This window comes from Rousettus aegyptiacus, unplaced genomic scaffold (genome assembly GCF_014176215.1).
Source record: "Rousettus aegyptiacus isolate mRouAeg1 unplaced genomic scaffold, mRouAeg1.p scaffold_m13_p_1, whole genome shotgun sequence".
In the NCBI taxonomy this organism is placed as follows: Eukaryota; Metazoa; Chordata; class Mammalia; order Chiroptera; family Pteropodidae; genus Rousettus; species Rousettus aegyptiacus.
Window position 1 is genome coordinate 23,984,166 of NW_023416284.1, and position 21,574 is coordinate 24,005,739.

Sequence of the window (21,574 nt, forward strand, 5' to 3'; positions counted from 1 at the left end):
GCCCTGCGCTGGACTCCACAACACCTGGGATTTACCCCTATTGCTGTGCCTGTTATGGTTTTTACTTAACTGACTCCCCATTAGGCGGTGAGGTCTTAACTCCCTAGTGCAGGCCACCCAGTAGGTGCTCCGTATGTGTTCACTAAATGAGCAAATAACCTTACCAAACCAGTCCGCAGCCTCACTGCCCAGGCAGGTTCAATTCCCAGCCATATAGCACAGCTACCTGGTCCTGACACCTTGCTAATACCATTCAGTGGGTGTTTACTGTGTGTCAGGCACTGTGTGAGTGCTGATGGGGGCCTCATTCTCTGGCTATGTGCCTCTGAGGGGACAGGCTTTAGCAGAGCCACACTCTTGACATCTTCACTCAACTCTCATTTATTCTTCCCTGTGGGCAAGGCCTATCTACTGGAATTGGGAGACAGAAGGAATAGCCTGCTTGCATTGGTGCCATCTGGCTTCCTGTAGGTCTGCCTGCCTGTAAGGGGGTGCACCTGGTCTGCTCCCCCATGATGCAGGAAGCTGGACGGGGCAGGCTTGTGAATCACTGGCTCAGCCTGGGCCTGGAAATCATGGGAAATGTACTTTGTCCCCAATTCACCACATCTCACTTACCAAAGATGTGTATTTTACATCTTTGTATATTTTAACATTTTTCAGAGATGTATATTTTAACATCTCTGAAATTGGGATGCATCTTCCAATCAGATGGCATGACATAGTTTAACTGGCTGTGATGTTTCTTTGTGGTACACCTTATACTCACTGGCATCTTAGATTCAAAGAAACACGGTGAGCAACATTCTTCAGGCTGCCTTATCAAAAAAACTGGCATCTTAATCTCCATCTGCCTCAGGGAATTATACAGTTGGTTCTGAACACAGGAGGGGAAAAAAGGGGTCTTATTTACTGCCACCCCTTCCACCCAATCCCCACCGCTAACGTGGACTAAATAGATGAATAAGATACCTTCTCCAGGCTATGAATACAAACGGCCCAGGTCAGGGAGAGCAGAAGCACTAGAGAGCCGACCAAGAAAAGCAAGGGATTATGTGGTACCAGTGTGTGTGCACGTATGTGATGTGTGTGTGATGTGTGTGTGTATGCATGAGTGCTCAGGCGGTGTCCCCACACTCTTTAGCTCACACCGCCACTCCACCCTGGTAATGGTCTCACTCCACCTTCCTCCCTTTGCAGCCCCCTCGAGAGATCCCCAAACACCACTTCTCAATCCTCTCATTTGGCTTCTGCTCCCTCAGTTACAATCACTGCTATGGGTTCAATAGTGTCCTCCCCCAAATTCATATGTTGAAGTCCTAACCCCCTGTATCTCAGAATGTGGCTATATTTGGAGACAGAGGTCATCAAGCTAAAATGAGGTTGTCGGGGTGAGCCAGTGGGGAGCAGTTCAGAATGACTGGTGTCCTTCTAAGGGGAAAGGAAATTTGGACCAAGAACCCACATAGAGGGAAGGCGGTGTAGAGAGAGGCGGGGAGAAGATGGACATCTACAAGCCAAGGAGAGAGGCCTGGGCCAGAGCCTCCCCTCCGCCGTCAGAAGGAACCGACCTGTCAGCACCTTGAACTCAGACTCCTAGGCTCCAGAACTCTGGGACAACGCGTTCCTGTTGTTTAACTCGTCTGTGGTACTTTGTCATGATACCCTGGGGGACAAATACCATCGCTGACGACATCCAAGCCCTCTTCCCTCTCACCTGGCTCCTCTGTATTTATTTAACATCAAAACTCGGCTTCCTCTGGCTCGACAGCATGACACGGTCCTGGCTCCTCTCCACTGCTCCCCCCAGGTTGTCTCTGCTCTCCATCATCCAGTCGCCTGAGTGTCAGTGTCCCCAGAGCCCCCTCTCCTCCACCTGCTGGCCTAGGGTGACCTTCTCACCATGGTTCCCACCCCGAGCTCTGCCTCTAGCCCACATCTGTGCCAAGTCCCAGGCACATACCTATGTGCCTCCTAGACACCTCTGCCTGCACGTCCCATGAGGTCTCAATCGTGTGTCCAAAACCAAGCTCGTCATTTCCTGCTCTCCCCCTATACCCCTGCCCAGCCCGCTTCCCCTCCCCATACACTGCCTGTTCCAAGGAACTGTTACCTCCTCTGGGAAGCCTTCTTCAGTTTGTTTACTGTTCCTGAGACCAGGCAACACCCTTCTCTACACTCCCAGGCCACCGAATGCTCTCCCCAGTGCACTGATTGCACTGTCCTGTCATGTTTCCTAAATGTGTCCCCTGCAGACTGGGGGATCTTTCAAGGCAGGGACAGTCTAATTCATCTCCAGGCAGAGAAACCTCAGACACATACTCTGGAGACCCTCCTCCACCCCCATGGGGCAGGGGTGGGTGGAACCCTCCCACACAAGCTACTTAATGATGAAGCAATTGTCACTGAAAGAGGCACCATATCACAGACAAGTTTTTATTACTTTGTCCTGCATATAGAACCCAAAAATTATAAAAACATCTCCAGAATTTAGTCAAAGAAACCACCTCCCCGACTGGCCCTTCCATCCCTGGGTGGGCTCAGAGAGGGGTGCTGGGGGGTTGCAGGCCACCTCCCTCTGTCCACCGAAGAAGTTTCATATAAAAATAGATTTCTAGAGGGCTCCCAGAGGGCCACCAGCCCACATCATACCAGCACCCGCGCAGGGCCGAGGCCTGGGACCCCTCAAAGTTCTGGGACCTCGCTCCTCGGTGGAGGGAGATCTACCCTGGACACCGAAGTCCTGCCAGCAGGGGCCCCTCTGCAGAACAGCTGGGGGAGGAGGAGGAGGCTTTGATCTTCAGTGGATGACTTTTGAAGCCAGAGCTGGAGATGAAGCCCCCTCCACCCAAGACTGGATTATGGTCCCCATGCCATGTCCACTCCAGGATTCTGGAGAGGGAGTGGGGGGTGGCACACAGAGCCTGAAGAGCACCTGGCATGGGACCCTCCAGCTCTGTCAAAGGTGGAAGCAGTATTTCAGTCTCCCTCAGTGCCCCCAAAATCACTGAGCTTGAGCAGGTGCCCAGGAGATGGGGAAGCAAGGGGGGTGGGGGGACTTTAAGGAGAGAAGAGCTGCTGCTGGCAGGGCCAGGCCAAAGGCACTGCTGTGAGACACTGTCCCCCACCAGGGGGTGCTCCTCAAAGATGCGCTGCATCTTCCAGCCTCCAGGTCCTTCTCTGGCTAGCCCCTCTGCTTGGACTCCTCTTGTCCAAGGCCCTCCATCTTGGCCTACTGAAAACTCCACCCACCCAAAGAAAGAACCCTCCCCCACCTTTAAGACCCTGGTCAACTTCCCCATCAGCCTCTCAGCCAAGAAGCCTTTGCAGACACCCCCTCCACACACAAGAATCAGCCCCTCTAGCCCCGCTGCCCATAGACCCAGGGTCTCCTGTGGGCCCTGCAGCATTACTGGAAGGCGCCTTTGTGGTGCTTCTTGGTGCCTGAGTTCATCTCCCCACCTGGTCTGAGCTCTCCAAAGGTCAGCTCTGTGTCTCATTCACCCCTTTCCTCTAGCCCTCGGGTCCTTTCCACCTCCTTCCCCCCCCCCCCCACACACACAGCCAAACCCAGAGCAGGCATGTCAGTGGTGGCCTGGGATGACTCAGCCCCATGGCCCTACCGGATCCAGCTGCCTTCCTGCCATTCTGTGAAAGCCTGGCCTCACAGTCACCACTGCTTCTGGGGAGCCCTCTGGATAAGGAACCCTGGAGTCGGCTCAGTGCACCCACTTCTCCCAGAGGCCTGCAGAAGCCAGAGGGAGGAGTCGCTCTACGGAGGCTGGGTGGTGGCCAGGGGATGAAGCTCCCAAGGCGGGTCACCTTGGAGTACCCCTGCTTGCCTCAGCGGAGATCCCTCTGGTCCGTAGGGCAGAAACCGGGCCTTTCCATCCAGAGCCGTTCCCACCCATGAACGGGGAGCTGGGTGAGCTGGGTCTAACCCAGGCTGGGCCCCAGCGCCTCACTGGGCCTTGGTTTTTCCCATCTGTGCAGTTAGAGTTGGACCAACTTATCAGAGAGAGGAGATCCATCTCTAAGGGTCTCTTTTTCGCCATCCCCCGAGGCTGACAGCAAAGTTCTTGGGTCTCCCTGGGGAGAAAACCTCTCCCCTCGTGCTCTTCCCACGTGTACTGGCCTGTGGGTTTATAAAAAGAATGCAAAAGGGAGGCTCGTGGGGCCTCAGGGGAGCACCAGGACCTTGAGTGGCCTAGCTGGGACCCTCACCCTCACCCTGGACTGTTGGCCTAAAGGCAGGGGAAGCAGAAACCAGCTCCTGAGTCTAGAACCCTCGGGGTCCAGCCCCTGAACTCAGCACCACCTCTGCTGCCTAGGCCCCGGGACTAATGCCCAGGCAAGGCTGAGCCCAAACCCAAGGAGCTGAGGACCCTGCCCCCCAGCGCCCATCAGGATGAGCTGCCAGGCCACTATGGTCACTGCCAGTTCTAACAGAAGCCCAGCAGGGACCCATGGTGCCTGCTGGCCAATGGTCTGTGGGTTGACGCAGGAGGCTCCAGCCCCCAGTGGGTGTGGAAGGCAGAAAGGCATGAGCCTGGTGATTTAAAGCTACGTCTTCCCTCCCCGCCCAACCTGACCTCAGTGTCTGAGACCTTGCATTTCCTCTGGCTGTTCTCTCAAGGGTCCTCTCCAGGGATCTGACCCTTTTTCCAGGGGACCGAGTCAGCCAAGGTGTGTCAGACTGGTGAAAATAGGAGGCGTAGGCAGTGAAACGGAGGGAAACTGGCCCCGGGTGGAGGAGAGCGCTCGCTGCCTGCTGCACAGCGGGGGCACCGCTTGCCAGGGCCGGGGCCTGGAGCCCCACTGGGGTCCTGGCCTGGAAGAGTGGGGGCTGCTCACACCTGCACCCCCTGGCCCTGCAGCTGGAGTACTCGTGCCCGCAGGGCGCTGATCCCACTGAGGAGAGCCTCCCGATGCTCCGCCGAAGAGATTCCCAGGCTCGCCAGGTCCCTGCGAAGAAGGGCTGGTCAGAGGGAGCTGGCTCAACCCCGCCTCCTACTCTCCAGCCCCTTTGCTGGACAGGGGAGGGCCCAGAGCCTGGACAGGCCCTCCACATAGGCAGGGGCAGTGGGTTCCTCAGACTCACTGGGCAGTCATGGTGGCCACAGCCTCCAGGCTCCCGTAGCCAGCTGCAGTGAAGCTGTCCTTGTAGCGACCCAGGTCCAGGGCCTCCAGCCACGCGCCCATGGAGCCAAAGGAGGGGAAGGTGGAGAAGGCACGGTCCTCCAGCGGGGTGGGAGGCCTGGAGGCAGACCACAGTGGTCAGGTGACAGTAGGGATCTGGTGCCCAGACCTGATCACTCTCCTGAGGAGAGGCCAGCTCGAGAGAACAGGAAAAGGGACAGCAACTGACCTGGCTCAGGTGCAACCCACTTTTCACCTGGCCAAATATGTCGAACCCTGAGAATGCCCAGCAGGGGCATCAAGTCACCCAAGGTGTTCAGACTGGGGAAAGTGGGAGGAGTAGGCAGTGAAACGGGAGGGAGCTGGCCCCAGGTGGAGGAGGACAGCGCTCACTTCCGCACAGGTGGACCCCAGCCCTGACGTCACCCTGGCAAGATGTGTTCCCCTCGTGTGGGAGTAAGTGTGCTCCTCTTCCACCTGGGGCCAGCTCCCTCCCGTTTCACAGCCTACTCCTCCCACTCTCCCCAGTCTGAACACCTTGGCTGACTTGGTGCCCCTGCTGGGCAGTCTCAGAGCAGGTCAGGGTTCGACATACTCGGGCAGGTGGAAAGCAGGTTGTACCTGAACCAGCTAAAGGTACTGGGAGTATCTGGAACAGTCTGGGGGGTAAGATATATCTAGGACAGTTTGGGAGGTGACTCATGGGGACAATTAATACTAACTTCACTAATTTTATTTACTGGAAATACATATTTGTTAGGGTTATTACCACATATATTTATCCAGTCAGTGGTCACTGTACATGGGATATGTGAAGCGAAATCCAGGACAAGTAGAAGTGACCAAGATGGATGAAAGATTACATGCATGTAAGGCAGGGGGACAGTAGATCTGACTTTGGCAGCTGAGTGAGCCGTCCTACCCGAACAGGTTGGGTAGGACAGATGGGGCAGCTGTACTTGGGGTACATGGGAGACCATTCATGGACAGTGAAAGGCCGGTTGAATCTGCTATGGTTAGGGATAGATGAGAATGTACCTGGGACAGGTGGTCGTGGCACACTTCGGGGGCTCTGGGTCGTGCACCATCTTGCTCAGGATGCTGTGGATCTGGGAGAACCTGGGCCGCTCACCTGGGTCCTTCTGCCAGCAATCGAGCATCAGTCGGTGCAGTGGGGAGGGGCAATTCCTGGGGGGTGGCAGCCGGAAGCCATCCTCTACAGCCTTGATTACCTGGGACATGGGGGTAGGGGAGAGCAGACAGGAGGCTTTAGGTTCCCAACACACACACACAAACACACACACACACACACACACACACACACTCATCCCTAGGAAGACTCGCGTGGTAGCCAGGAAGAACAAGAAGCAAGTAAACAGTGCAGAGGAGCTTGGGGCTGGGAGGTCAAGGGTCAGGGAACCGGGGTCTGAAGTCAGAGGGCAAGAGGATTGGAAGGGAAGGAGCTGGAGCCACAGTCACTCACGTCTTGGCCAGACATGTCCCAGTAGGGCCGCTCCCCAAAGGCCATCACCTCCCACATGACAACACCGAAACTCCACACATCGCTGGCAGAGCTGAAGTGGCCAAACTGAAGCGTCTCGGGGGCCGCCCACAGTGCTGGGCTCCGGCCACTCTGTGGGCAGGCGGGTGGGTCAGAGGCAGGAAGGAACTGGGTCAGACCCAGGTTCCCCACTGCACAGAGCCCCAGATCCCGCCCCACCTGCCATCCTCCCGGCTGCACATCTGGGGAAGGGACGCAAGCTGACCACAAGGTGATGTCCATCCTGGCAACTGGGTGGAGGGGAAGGGTCGGGGGGTGACCTTTATGCAGCAGGGAAGGGGGTGGAAGTGGGGAGATGGGGATTCCAGAGCAGTTTGACAGGAAACAGAGGAGCAGCCTTGCCTGGGGAAAGGAACCCCTCACCATGGTGGTGTAGACAGCCTCTGCTCGGTCCCGGGGTCCCCGCCCAAAGCCAGAGATCTTGCAGATGAGGCCACTGCTGACCAGCACACGGCGGGCGGCCAGGCCCCGGTGAACGTAGCCCATCTCCGACAGGTATTTCATGGCTGACGCCAGCCCAGGCAGCAGCCCCATCAGCTGCCCAGCCACCATCTGGCCCTCATGCCGCTGAGGGAGAGAAGGAGACTGAGGCCAGGGCTGCCCGCTCAGCTCCCCTGGTGCTCTGTGACCCAGGGAAGTTACGTGGCTCTCTCTGGGCTTCAGTCTGCCCTGTGACCCACCAGGTCAGCCTGGCCAGCAGGCACCTTCAGAGAATGATGCCAATTCCAAGTCCCACCAAAGGGAAAAGGAACCAAGAATAACATGGTCATCTCTACCCTCCAGGGCCCGGGCCACTTACCCTGAGGAAGCCGTCCAGGGCCCCATGGCTCATATACTCCGTGACAATCATCGAGGTGCTTCCTATGCCCAGGGAGAGGGAACACACATGAGCTAAGTTGTCTGCTCCTTTCTGCACACATGCTCCTCCCACCTGGGCCCTGACCTGGGCCAAGACAGCCAAACCAAGGCCACCCTCTTGCCCAGCCCAGGAGCCTCTATGATGAAGAACAAAAGAGGAGGCAGCTGTAGGGTGACAAAGGCCAAGGACAGAAGCTACAACGAGTTTTCTAAGATCGATCAAGGTCCAAGCAATCCACCTCACAAAGTGTCACCACAGTCAGAGAGGTCATTTAGGGTCAGAGTGGCCACCCTGAGTCAGTGAAAGAAAGCTGAGGCCTTCTCTCCATGCTGGGCATCTTAGGGGCTCCCTCTCACAGCTGAGGAAAGAGCCGGGAGGTACAGGAGCACCCCACCTCCCGCCTCACCATCTCTACTTCCCTTGCAGAGCATTGGGCCCCTACCTCGGGTGACGACACCTTCCAGCCGCACAATGTGGCTATGGTCAAACTGACCCAGGGTGAGGGCCTCGGCCAGGAAGCTGAGCCTCTGAGAGTCCGAGCAGCCTTCCCTCAGCGTGTGCACGGCCACAGGGAGCCCCTGGCGGCCAGGGAGCTGCAAGCAGCCACAGCACAGCTCCCCAAACCGCCCTGTGGGGAAACAGCACCTCAGACACCCCCCTGGAGGCCAGTCCCTGACTGACTCAAGCTGGGTGAGCTGAGGAGAGAGTAGTTTCTGGGTCAGGAGCTGTTTCTGGTCTGGGACTCAGAACTCCGGGGTTTAAATCCTGATAAACTGAGTACCAGCAGTGTGATGTGGGCTTCATCTCTCCCTCCCTGGGCCTGAGCTTTCTTCTGTGGGATATGGGGATTCCTCCCTGCCTGCTTCAGTGGGAGGTTTCAAAGCCTCAAAGAGAGGACTTTGTCTGTGTTGGTTCATCAAAAGCTATTACAGCCAGGTGTGACCGAGGAAGGATGACAGAGACAACCACGCTGCCACACTGCCTCTTTCTGACTTCTGCCCAGCGAGTCTGGCAAGTGTCAGGGCATATCGCGTCAGGCTCCTGGTGAAAGCGGCTGCCTTCTCTGCGCACAGGGTCTGATGGTTTGTAGACGGGAGGAAAGGAAGGCAGGAGACTGACCAACAGTTAGGGGGCGAGCACCCACCATCGGCTAGGCCTTGGGCTGAGCCTGTTAAGTCCTCACCTCGGCTCCACGTGAGGCAGCTATGATGCCCATTTTACAGATGAGAAACTGAGGCTTAGAGCAGAAGAGGGATGTGCCCTTGATCACACAGCTGGCCAGTGGGAGAGCCAGGACTAAAGCTCAGGTATGTCTGGCCCCTAAGCTTACAAAGTCCCCTCCGCACTGCCCCATAAAGGGCCGGACTAAACTTTTGCAGAGGGTGGCAGTCTGCAGGGGCTAGCCTCGAAAGAGCCTGAATGGAGAGATCTCAGGGACTTTGGGGACGGAGAAGGTAGGAAGGTAGGATCACAGACTCATCTGCCATCCCCTTACCCTGGAACCTGGCGGGTTCCACATAATGGTGGAGGTGGTGCTTCCTGGGGAGGGTAGGGGACTGGGTTGAAGACGGGACTTCCGGAAATGGGGGCGGGACTTGGGGTGGAGGCGGGCTTACAGGATTAAGGTGGGGCGAAGTGGAAGCGGGGCTTCCAGGGTGGGTGGGGCTAGGGCGGAGCCGGGGCTCCCCGATGGACAAAGGCTTCCTGGCCTCCCGGCTTGCCTGCTCCAAGGCTCTTCTCCAGAGTTACACTTTTCTCATCCAGCTCCTTGGCAAACAGGTGAACAGCCTGCAGGGGGTCCCCACAGCTCTGGGGGTCCACGAACGTGCGACGTGTCGGGACTTTGACTGGGAACGGAGAGAAAGAGATGAACCCAAGGAAAGGGGCCTCCGTGGCTAGAGGAGTGGGGGTTACACAATGGCAGCAGGGAAGAGGGTTGAGCGGTGAGGTGGGGTAGTGCCCGCTGTGACCTGGGCCAGGCTCGGACAACTCACAGTGGAAGTACAGCTCCTCCTCGTCATGGGCGTCCCGACCTCTTTTGCCGTAGGTGCAGGGCCTGGGGTGCAGAGTCATTCCTTGAGCCGGGCCGCCCCAGCCCTTCCCCTTTCACTGGCGACCCCCAGCAGCCCCTGTTTGTCCCTTCGGAAGCACTAGGTCTGTGCCCCAGGGGCGGCTTGAAAGCTCCTCCCCACAGCACACATGCGACCCCCCCCCCCCCTCAGCATTCCTATTTTCACTTTGAGACACGGTGCACCTTCTGGCCATTTCAGACAGGTCCAAATCCACACCCCTGACTCTAGGCCCAAGCTGCCCCCTTGCCTACAGGTGCACAAAACAGGCAGGCCTTGCACTCAGGGGCAGCTTCTGGTCTGGTCAGGAAAACGAATGCTGAGAGTCAACCACACGGCCCATTCCCAGGGCCAAGCAAAGGAGAAGGGCTGCACGCTGGGGGACGCGTAATGGATAGGCCTGACCCCCGACCCCTTCCAGGGCCGTTGGGGCCATCGGGGTGGCTTCCTGAGAGATAGAGGCAGCTATGTGACTGTACCACAATAACAAAGCCACAGGCTGGCATTTGGGGCCCCCTGAAGCAGAGCCTCGCTGGCCTGGCGATAGATAAAGACTTTGGCTTTTATTCTGGCAACAGAAGAGAGCCCCTAGGGGCTTTTGAGCAGGGGCATGCCACAATGCCATTTGCATTTTAGAAAGATCATCCTAGCTGCTGCCACTGTCCCTGCAGGAGATGCTGGTGGCTCAGGCTGTGAAGTGACCGGGAAGAGAAAAGTGAGAGGACTCAAGTGACATTTAGGTGATAGGGCCACAGGGATTGGAAATTGCTAGAAGGCAGAAAGGGAGAGAGAGAAAGCTTGCCCAGCAGTTTAAGGTGATGTCATTCACCAGCACAGGGAGACGACAAATTCATGTGCAGACACTTGAGTCTGCAGGGCCTACGGGATGAGCGGGGAGGATCCCTGAGTAGGGAGATATGTGTGAGTCTGGATCTGAAACAGAGGTTTGTTCTGGAGGTACAAATTCAGGAGCTGAGAGAAGTGTGACTAGGAACAAGTTCGAGGACCCCCGACATTTAGAGATTGGATAAGGGGGTGAGGAAGCTAAGGAGATCACAAAAGAACTGCCTGAGAAGTGGAAAGGAAATACAGGGAAATCGGGGGAGGGGGGGTGATGTCACGAGAAACAAGGAAAGGAAAAGTGAAGCAGGGGCAAGGCCACACGAAGATACGCGGAAGAGGGACTGAGGGGGGTTGGAGAGAGATGGTCACCGTTCTCTACCAATGGGAAAGAGGAGAAAGCCCCCCCCCGCCCCCGCCCAGTCAGAGAGGGCGAAATAGCCACACCGGGAAGTTCATAGCATAAGCTCTAAAATCTGACTGCACGAACTGACTTCGCAGTTCCTCCGCTTGGCGGCTGTGGGACTGGGATGGCTCAGCGTTCTTTTTGATTTAAAAAAAAAAAAAAAATCAAGATAAAGACAGCCCCACCTGATGGCTCTGTTGCAAAGAGCTTACTAAGAACTCGATAAATGTTAGCTGTTACACAGGGGAGAGAGGGACATTATAAATAGTAACGGGTTCCTGAGATGTAAGAGAGCGTGGGTTCGGGTCCTAGGTAGGAGGACTGATCCCGAGTAAGAGGAAGACACCTCCTCTGGAGCGAAAGGAGAGAGAGGAAGGGAGCGGAGAAGGCAGGCGGTGCGAAGGTACGGGGCTGATGATGTGGTTATAGAGCCGGTACAGCCGCAGTGGCTGAAGGAACAGGCTGCGAGGACAGGGAACCTGCGAGGCAAAGCAGAACTGGATCGGTAGTCGGGATGACGGCCAGGTCTTTGTCAGGATGTAGGAGCGAGGGGCAGAGGTGGAACAGAAGAGAGGGTCCTTGGGAATGAGGAAGTCAAAGAACTGAGAGGCCAAGGCCCGGGACTGGTCATCCAATGGCTACCGAAGTCACGCAGCGTGGTGATAGGACTTCCACGAATGAGGGAAACATCCCGGAGAGGTGTGGCAGAGGAAATGACAGGCGTCCAACTAACTGGACGACACCCTCTGGTGAGGAGTGGGGTGAGCCGTGGTCTCTAGGAGACTGCTGCACCGAGCAAGCACGGCAGCCGAGCCCTTTGGAGGGGAGGGCCGAGCGTGAGAGAAGTTACGGTCTGCAGAGTCGGGACGGGTCTGCTGCAGGAGCTCGCCTCCATGCCCAACAGCAGTAGACCAGCTGCTTCTCCCCATTTAACGGCCACTTGATTTTTGAGCACATTTTGAAATCCGCCCTTTGGCTTCCTCTGCCCGCCTGGTGCCTCTGTCTCCAAGCCACCCTGCAGCAGCTGCTCTGGGCCTTGTAGAGTCGTCCCAGAGACGTGCTCCTTATTCGCCTGTCTCCTCTCTCCTCTTTCTGCCTCTCTGAGCCCCTAAAGTCACAGCCAGGACAAGATGCTCTCAGCTCCTTTCCATGCCTGCTTTTCCAATAGGTCTAACGTCTGGTCCTTTCAGCTTTGTGAGGAAGGAGCTCCCGAGGTTGGTCCAGCGTTTCTGACTCACCTGGCCCAGGCAGAGCTGACTCCCAGACCCACAGGGCAAGTTCCTCCCCTCCTCATTCACTTTCAGTGCTTCCTTCAGGGCCAAGTAAACAGTGCCAAACGAATGTTCACTGGCCCTCCAGCCCGCAGGCAGTTCCAGGATGCTGAGATGGGGCTACCTGGCCAGCCCATTTCTCTCCTCCCCTCCCCACACTCCAGCCTTTTGCAAGCAGACTTTCCTTTACCTCTCAAGTCAGCTGACCTCAGCCCCACCCTAGTACCTGCCTGGGGTGGGTACTAGGGTGTAGCAGAGTGTGACCACGGGGAGAAGGGGGAAATCTATGCCAGGAGTTTCTGCTGTGCGCAAAGGGCCTGGGATCTTCCCTGAGGCGGACTCAAGCTCCACAGCTTTCCCCTCCTCCCACCCCCCACCCCCCACCCCCGTTCCTGCCCCGTCTCCTGCGAGCTTCCTTCTGATGGAGGGTGGGGGTTCTGGTTTATGAGTTCCCCCCCGTGTCATCTTCCCTCCCACACGCATACACACAATGCAATTTATGCCTTTCTTGCCTTTTCCTGTGTTCGAGGGCCTCAAGACCCCTTGGGGGCAGGGGCTGGGGGCCTCTGAGCGCCTCAGGAGAATCCTAATCACACTGGAACAGCCAGAGCTTGATTCCATCCTCAGTGATGCCTTCTGACATTTAACGAGTTAAGGAGCTAAATCCCCTTTATCCCAGAGCTGCTGAGCCAGCTGCAGTGCTGGCTGCGGGCAATGCAGTGAGTGGGGGGAGGGGCCAGGGCCGTACTAGCCACTCCTTATCTACAGAGCAGTGTGCTTATATGTGCGAATCCGCATGTGTGCAAAAGCTGGTACAGGTACAGGTGCCTGTGAGCATGTTAATGTGCATGAGGACACGACCCGCCAGGGGCCAGCCAGGCTGGGGCCAGCCACCTACCTCCTCCAAATGGCCAGCACGCTCATCACGGAGCCCAGGACAAGGAGGGCTGAGATGGTCACCACGGTGACGACAACTGCCGGGCTCTGGTCCCTGGACCCTGAGACAGCTGGGAGGAAAACCACAAGGCTGAGGCAGGTAGAGGACCAGGTTCCTGGGTAAGCCCCGGACTGACTCCTGTCTTCACCCCATAGCGGGCTTCCCGCAGCACCTCTGCACTTGCCAGGTCCGTCGTTCTGCGGCAGGGGACCAAGTCAGCCCCACCAACCGCAGTGGCACCTGGAGCTTCCTTCTCTCCAAGAGCAGGGCACCTCCACTGCAGCCCAGCTGTGAGAGAGAGGAGCAGGGGTCCAGAAGGGCAGGCCTGGGTCTCCCTTTTTGCCTTTCAGATGGGCGATGAGAGACAAGGTAGCTCCGCAGGGGGAATGGCCTTTCGTCTGGGTTCCCCAGCCCCAAACCAGACCATTCGCCAATAATAATGAGTTAACATTTAATGCACACTTACTCCCTTCCAGACACTGTGCCATGTGCCTTAACTAAATGATCCTGTTTCATCATCACGACAAGTCAGTAAAACGTTATCATCTCCATTTTATAGCTAAGGAAACTGAAAATGAGAAAAGTTGTGTAATTTGCCCAAGGTCACACAGCTAATAAATAATGAACCTAAGATTTGAACCTGATTCTAAAAGCCTCTACTTTGAACTATTTCACCAAGGGAGGGGCCTAGAGGACCCAGGTTCTCAGCCCTATCCATCTCTCCATCCATCCATCCGACTATGCATCCAACATGTGTGCCAGGCTGGCACTAGCAGTGAGGAGATAGCAATGAATGAGCCCGAATCCCTGCCCTGGAAGAGAATACAGACCAGTGGGAGAGAGAAAAACAAAAGCCTTAATTGTGGCATGAAAAAGAAACAGAGAAATGAACAGAGCTGAGCAGAGACACAATCATTTCTTCCCAAGCCAGTAAAGTGAGGAAGGCTTTGCGGAAGAGGTGTCATCGGCACTGGACCTGGGGGACTGACAGGGTTGTTGATGCTTAGATGCACATGCTGGGTCTGGAAAATGGCAAGTTGTCCCATATGGCTGGAAAGAGACCGTGTGGAGGCAGAGAGTGGCAGGATGTGAAGCTGGAGGGCAGGAGGATGTGAACCTGGAGGGCCTTGAATGCTAGGCCAAGGAGTGTGGACTTTATCCTGAGGGTCACAGGGAGCCAGGGGGCAATGGACAGAGCTCCTGCCCCATGGGAAAGGAAGGAGGGTATCTGCTGGAGCTGCGTGATGGAGGGGAGGTGCCTGTGAGAGGTGAGGTTCGAGGTAACTATCGAGAATGGGGAAAAATGCTGCACAGCCCTGAAGACTGAACTGAGATTAGAAAAATATACCTCCAGGGGCAGCGGTGGCGCAGGACAGAAGAGGATGGCCCAAGTCTGTAGACCAGCAGGGCCAGAGCAGCACAATGCCCAGGGGATGCGGGCTGGCAGAGCTGGTGAGTGTTCCTGCCAGGAGAATCTGCAGTGGCTGAGTAGAAATGGATGTGTAGCCTGGAGGGGCTGAGAGCCTGGGAAGTAAAGTCAGACCCAAGAGCTGTTATTAGGATGCCACAGAGCAAGTGAGGAGGGCCTTGAGAGGAAGGAAGCATTAGAGGCCAACAAGGCCAGGGTCAATGAGGGGATTTCAGAGCCCAGGGCTTCAGAGGTAGAGAACAGGGCCCGGGGTCTGGCCGGGGGCAAGGCAGTGATGTTGCTAAGAACTGTGTGACATGAGGTGCCCACGTGGACAGGAAAATGGAGAACGGAGGCGGGGCGGTTGTGGAAGGCGGCCTCTAAGATGGCCCTCCTGAATCCCCACCTCCTGGTAACCGTTCCCTTTGAGTGTGGGCTGGACCTAGTTACTCACTTCCGATGAAGAGACTATGATGGCAACCTGATGGGATGTCGTTCCAAGACTGCGGCTTCTATCTTGGGCACCCTTTTGCTCACCCACAGTCTCTCATAGAATCTAGTTGCTATGTTACAAGTACCCCCAGGAGGCCAGGAATTGCATGTCTCCAGCAAAGAGCCAGTGAGAACTCAAGTACAGGGGCAGGGTCTCCCCCAGTTAAGCCTTGAGATGACCGCAGCCCCAAAGGACACTTTGACTGTAGCCTTGTGAGAGGCCCTGAGCCAAGTGGTGCCTAGTTAAGCTACACTCACATTCCTGACCCACAGAAATCGTGAGATAACAAATGCTTGTCGTTGTTAGCTGCTAAGTTTTGAGGAAAATTTGCTATGCAGCAAGAGATAACTAATACAGTGGCGAAGCATGGTCTTTCATCATGATCCTGATTTGAGGTTCCAGCTCACTGGAAAAAGTACTCGGCAGATTGGGAGACCCAACACCCCACAGCCAGGGCCACAGCAGAGGAGGCTGGGGAGCTGCACAGTATCTACTAACTTAGAAGCGCCGAAAGAATGGAAGCCATCAGCCCCTTTCTGCTAAGAGCCCCAGCTCATGCCTCAGCCACACTCACTCCAGCCAACCCAGGACCCTCTGTTCAAATGGCTTCCTCTACCTAAAATTCCTTCCCTGCCCATCTCCAAACATTCACATGTTTCCCAGCCATCAAGACATGGCTCTAATCTCTTCTTGCCAGCACCTGGCTGAGGTCTGGCACACACAGGCATTTGAGCAAAAAGTGCTGTCTCCCTTCCCAGAACTCAAACTCCTTCAACATTTTATCTCTACCTCCCTTTGGGCTCAGAGCTCTTCCTAGCTTGGATTAGACTCATGTAGCAGGTTGGAAAGAATGATTATCTTGACAGCTGGTGCCAGAATGCCTCTTAGGGGGAATTGCCTTTGTCCAGGAAAATACTTTCATGAGCTGCTCAGGGTAGATAGAGGTGAGACCCCGAGGGGTGGGTTAGCAGCAGGTGAAACAACAAAAGAGGGAACTGAACGCTCCGGGTGCCTCCCGAAAGGGAGTTTGGGGGTGGGCGCGCGAGACAAAAGGAACCAGGATAGGAATGTGAAGGGGGGCAGTCGCGGCACAATGCGGTGGAGAAGCTGGAGCTGTTTTAGCATCGGGATTTCTAATGTTCAGCTTTCGTTTTCCTTTGTTTTGTTTTGTCTTGATATCATCAGCTCTATTGAGAAATTATTCACAGCACACACAATTCGCCATTGAAAGTGCACAATTCTCATTTTGCTTTGTTTTGTCGATTGCCGCAGTGCGACCCCCCTTCACGGCCCCGAACCTTTAGGGAGGTCTGCTCCACCACTCTAAGGCCAAGTGAGGAAAGGAACAGCATCCCGCAGTTGGGTCCACATCACGGCAGAGAGAAAGGAGCAAAATGGGAACAAGAATTTAGCAACGGGTGACCACGAGACCCAAACTGCTCTCATGGGGAGAGCAGAGGATGTTTCCACAAGACATGGGACAGGTCCTGGGAGGCAGGAGCCACCAGCTGAGACCTGCACTGTATGTGTTCATGGCTCCCTCTTCTGTGAGCTCCTCCAGGACAGCGACCCCATCTAATTCATGTCACTGATTGGCATCAATCAGTCAATGGCTTCCAAACTCATTAGTTAATTAGGTTGTAATTACACTGGTCTACAGACTCCCTTAATTGCACAGATAATGCCCCCCTCCAATTTATCTCATGCCCCAGCCCCGTGCCAGGTTCTCCCTGCCGGGCCCCTCTCACCCGGCATGCATCACTTACCCTCCCCTGGGGTCTGTACTTCAATGCTGGGGTTGAAGCTCTGGATCTCCCAAGAGGGCCCTGGGGAAGCGGCCCGGATCTGAAAGACGTAGCGGGTAGCCGGCTTCAGGTTGGTGACGGTGACCGCAGGTGCCCCCGTCTTCACCGTGGAGTAAATGTGCTCACTCTGGCCCTGAGGAGGATGGAGAAGTGAGGCCCAGACCCAGGGCCAGACCCATGCTTCTGGGAGAAGGACTAGAAAACGGAGAAGGGAGGTGGGAGAGTGCCCTTAGGCGAACGTGGGCCGCGTGGAAGAACCTGACTCCAGTCCTTTTGGGGGATTCCACAGGTCTCTTCCATAGGAGCCCCAACCCTTCTCCACCATGAGGTCCCACCCCACACTCAGCGAGCACAGCCCCACCTCAGAGTAAGAGAAACTTTAGAGAAGGTGCTAGATCATCCTTTTCGAGGGTGATAGGCTGATGAACATCAGGGCCTAGCAGTCCAGGGGGTGAGGTGGGCCTGATGCCTCAGAGAAAAGAATAAGGAAATGAGCCCTGACTCCTGCCTGGTCCTTGTCTGCTCGCAAAGCTTCTCCTTCCCCTTGTCATCTGATTTTCACACATGTCCTGCAAGGCACAGGACAGGAGGTATCTTTTTTGTTTGTTTGTCTTGTTTCACGGATAATTGAAATCGGGCCCAGAGAGGCAGAGAGGCTCATCAAAGGCCCCCACTGGAGAGTGGGGACAATGACAGCTGCCATGGAGTGAGGCCCTGCTCACTGCCAGTGGCTGTGCTAGACCCTTTAGATGCCCAACTTCCTGTGATGCTCGCGAAAGCATCTCTAACTTCTTTTTAGGTGAAGGTCACATCAAAGAAGGGTTAGGGTAACACCTTCCTTCCTTCAGATCTCATGCTTTGTGTTCTACATCCTGCTGCCCCCAACGCCTCTGATAATGGCATGTACCTGAGACACTCCCATCATTCTGTCTCTGCCCATACTCCATTACTAGAGCCCCTGCCACACCTGCAGTCCCCAGAAGGGCACCTTCCCAAGATCCTGTGGCCCCGGCCCCTTAGTCATGGTGCTCAGGAATTGAGGCAGACTCTGACCCAAATTGGGCCAATCAGAATCTCCCTTCCAGGCGTATGAACAATCCATTGAAACACAATGAGGCAATGGCGGCAGGACCTATGAGATGGGGCAGGCTGGCGACAGGGAGGAGGCGAGGAGCAAGGCTGCAACCCTGGCAACAGCATGCTGTGCTCTCAGTAAGCCCCTGTGCAGAGGAGGCCGGACCTGTGTGCAGAGAGAAGCCGAGATGAGGAGCACCGTGGCTCCAGCAATACTTCCCGTCACTGGGCTCCATGAGATGTTCCTGGAGACTTCAAATACAGTCCCTTTCGTACTACCTCCTCTTTTTGAGGGTTTTAGTTCCCAGCAAATTCGCACTAACTGAGGGCCTGGGAGCCTCCAGCTCAACTTCAGGACTCTGTCTATACTCTGATCCCCAAGTATCAGTTCAGTGAGCCTTTTCTAAGCAACTCCTGCATGCCGAGCTCCTTCCTAGAGTCGTTCACTGCTGTCTCCCAAACAGCAGGGTTCCTTAGAGCTCTGTCTTGGCCACTCTTCTGACTCATATTCCCCTCCTTGGTCATCTCTTCTGGTCCCTTGGCTTCAGTTACCATCTCCATGCTGAAAGCCCCCAACTCTCTTTCTCTAGCAAACACCTCTCCCTTGAGCTTCAGACCTGCAAGTCCCTTAGGGTGTCCCATGGGTCTCTTGAATGCCACACGGGCAAAACCAAGCTCATCATCATCTTACCCCAAATGTGCTCCTCCCCCTCAGTGGTTCTCAACCTCAGTCAGTGGCACCTCGTCCTTGAGGCTGCTCGGGAGTGACTCCTTTCTGTTCAATAGCCCCTGACCCCTGTCCCACTCATGACTCTTAATAGACAACTGATATTCAAAAACTATTATCTGATTCAGCAAAGAGCTCCCCTGAGTCACCGAGGAGTGAGTGAAGTTCTGACGCAAGTAGTGCTGAATTGAAAGCAAGGTTTTACTTTAACAAAATTTGCACTAAGGTGAGAAACAGTTCAACGGTAGATTACATATCAGATTAAAGACAATAAATTTATAGGGGGAAAAAAGAGAGTTGATCGGGATGTAACTCCATCTGTCAAATCATGGTTGAACCACAACCACAGATTGACAACAGATACAAGAGGTCAGCAAAACCAGCAAAAGTATCCTGCGAGAATCAATTGACTATATGGTGTTGACAGTAAGAAGCACTTTATTATTATTTTTTTTACTATTATTTGTAACTGATGCGTTACACGCCCTTTATGTCAGTATAATTATAATAATAATTCATGAATGCACTGTTCTGGAGAGCCAGTTGTCAAACACTTACCAGCACATCACTGGGCCCTAGCACACCACCTCCCCTAGCGACTACCCTGACAGTCACGCATTTTCGGAAAATTTGAAATGAATTTTTCTTTAAAAGGGCAACAAATTGTATGTATGTGATTTGGGCACACAGAATCTGGATCCGCCTCCAGGGAAAGCTTTTTGTCGACTGCAAACTGCAAACACCGGGCAAAGCGGTGAAAATGGAGATGATGCTCATTGATGAACAGAGACTGGAGGGAAAAAGGAAGAGCAGGGGACTCCACGCCGTGGAGGGAACGGGAAGAAACTCCAGCCTGGGAGGCTATTTAGGAGGCTAGTGCGTCTGTTTAGAAAGAAAGGACTTTTGCTGGGCGGAGGTTGTGAAGCAGAGGAAGTAGACTGGTGCGGGAGACAGACCACAGCCTGGCATGGAACCCCAGGTCCCTCCCAGACCCCAACTCACCTTCTCGTAGTAGCGGATCTCATACTCCGTGCTGTTGGCCCCTGGGGCGCCAGAGGCGATGGGCTCTCGCCACGACAGGGACACACTCTGGGGTTCCACTCGGTCCCTGCGAACCTCATCCTCCTCCCAGGGTCCTGAAAGTAAGTAATGTGGGATTCTCAGGCCAGATTTGACTGCAAGGCTAGGCCAGGGAGTTGGAAGGGTGGAGCATGCAGGGATTGGGGCAGGGTCAACAAGGCTGGGGGCGTGGTCTAAAGGGCTGTGTGTGGGACAATAGGCTCCTGAGGGACAGAGCCTGAGGGGTCAAGTCTGTGAGACCAGAGGGAAGATGGGCCCCTTGCACCCCACAGCTCCCCACTTCACTGGCTCCTAGCAGGGAAGGCACCAGGCATCCTGCTGCATACCCATCCCGTACATTCCAGCTCCCTTAGAGTGGTTGGTTCTAATACCCTGGGCTCCTTCTATACTTTCTAAAATTTAGAGATATTAGAGACTATAACAGGCAGAAATAACAGCTACTTAATTATTGTAATGATTGGTCAAGAGATAATATACTCAATATTCTAGAAATAGAAGGAAACTACCTCAACATAATAAAGCCATTATAAAAAGACCACAGCCTACATCTTACTCAAAGGCGAAAGGTTGAAAGCTTTCCCTCTAAGATCAAGAGCAAGACAAGGATGTCCGCTCCTATCACTTTGATTCAACATAGTACTGGAAGTCCTAGCCAGAGCAATTAGGCAAGAAAAAGAAATAAAAGGCAACCAGATTGGAAAGGAAGAAGTAAAATTATCTCTGTCCACAGGTGACATAATCCTAAATGTAGAAAACCCTAGAGATTCCACACATAAACACACACAAACCTATTAGAACTAATACACAAGTAGAGCAAAGTTGCAAGATACAAAATCGAGTGCCTTTCTATGCACTAACAATGAACAATCTGAAAAGGAAATTAAGGAAACAACCCCATTTACAACAGCAAAAAGAATAAAATATGCAGGAATTTTATAAACAAGCCTATGAAAAGATGCTTAATATCACTAATCATCAGAGAAATGCAAGTGAAAATCACAATGAGATATCACCTCACTCCATTAGGATGGCCACTATCAAAACAAACAAACAAACAAACAAAAACAAAAACAAAAAACACCAAAAACCAGAAAATAATTAGTGTTGGCAAGGATGTAAAGAAATTGGAACCCTTGTGCTCTGTTGGTGGGAGTGTAAAATAGTGCAGCTGCTAGGAAAATAGAATAGAAGTACCTCGAAGGATTAGAAATAGAACGACCAGAACAACTACCAGATTGAACTACCCAGGGACTTGGGGCAGGGGGAAAGGGAGTTATTCAATCGTTCAGTGAATTTGAGTTTTGCAAGATGAAAAAATTCTAGAGATCTGTTACACAACAGTGTGCATGCAGTTAACACTACTGCACCGTACACTTAAAATGGTTATGATGCTAAATTTTGTTAAGTATTTTTGCCACAATAAAATTAATATATTGATGCCCAAGTCACAACCCAAAGCAATGAAATCATGATCTCTGTGGGATGGGACTCAGGCATCCGTATATGTGTGCGTGTGTGTGCGTGCGTGTGTGTGTGTGTGTGTGTGCATGTGTGTGTGTGTGTGTGTATTTTAAGCTTCTCAGTAACTCCACCATGTAAACAAGCTGGAGAACCACTAGTCTAGATTATGTCGACGGACAGCACCAAAACAAAGAAACAAACAAGTACTAATACCTGAACTAAGGCAGGGACCACCAGGTCACTGGGAGGAAAGACCATGACTTCATTTCAGTGTGTTGAGCAGAGGGTTTTCCAAGAGAGGATGCTGGAAAGACAGCAGGGGTTCCAGGGCTCACAAAAGGTGTCTGGGAGGAAGATGGAGACCCAAGACCCATCAGAAAGTGATTGGGTAAAACTGTCCAGAAAGAGGGGAAGAAAAAAGTTTAGGAAATAAGCCCAAGAAAC

General features: G+C 54.1%; 1 protein-coding gene across 4 annotated transcripts in view; it reads right to left on the reverse strand.

The window, feature by feature from the left end:
- Positions 1–2,158: 2,158 nt before the first annotated feature.
- Positions 2,159–21,574, reverse strand: part of EPHA10 (EPH receptor A10) — a 35,949-nt gene continuing 16,533 nt past the window's right edge. The window contains exons 6-17 of one of the 4 annotated variants that reach the window (XM_036231944.1): positions 19,592–19,725; positions 16,750–16,921; positions 13,044–13,152; positions 9,554–9,615; positions 9,281–9,406; positions 8,002–8,187; positions 7,500–7,561; positions 7,064–7,267; positions 6,623–6,772; positions 6,272–6,371; positions 5,102–5,257; positions 2,159–4,965 (exon numbers count right to left, since the gene is read on the reverse strand). In XM_036231944.1, the coding sequence (XP_036087837.1) occupies positions 5,109–5,257; positions 6,272–6,371; positions 6,623–6,772; positions 7,064–7,267; positions 7,500–7,561; positions 8,002–8,187; positions 9,281–9,406; positions 9,554–9,615; positions 13,044–13,152; positions 16,750–16,921; positions 19,592–19,725 (1,454 nt within the window). In that variant the 3' untranslated portion in view covers positions 2,159–4,965; positions 5,102–5,108. Of the gene's footprint in view, positions 4,966–5,101; positions 5,258–6,177; positions 6,372–6,622; positions 6,773–7,063; positions 7,268–7,499; positions 7,562–8,001; positions 8,188–9,280; positions 9,616–13,043; positions 13,153–16,749; positions 16,922–19,591; positions 19,726–21,574 lie in introns of all 4 variants that reach the window. The other 3 variants (XM_016157410.2, XM_036231947.1, XM_016157409.2) reach the window with 3 other exon arrangements.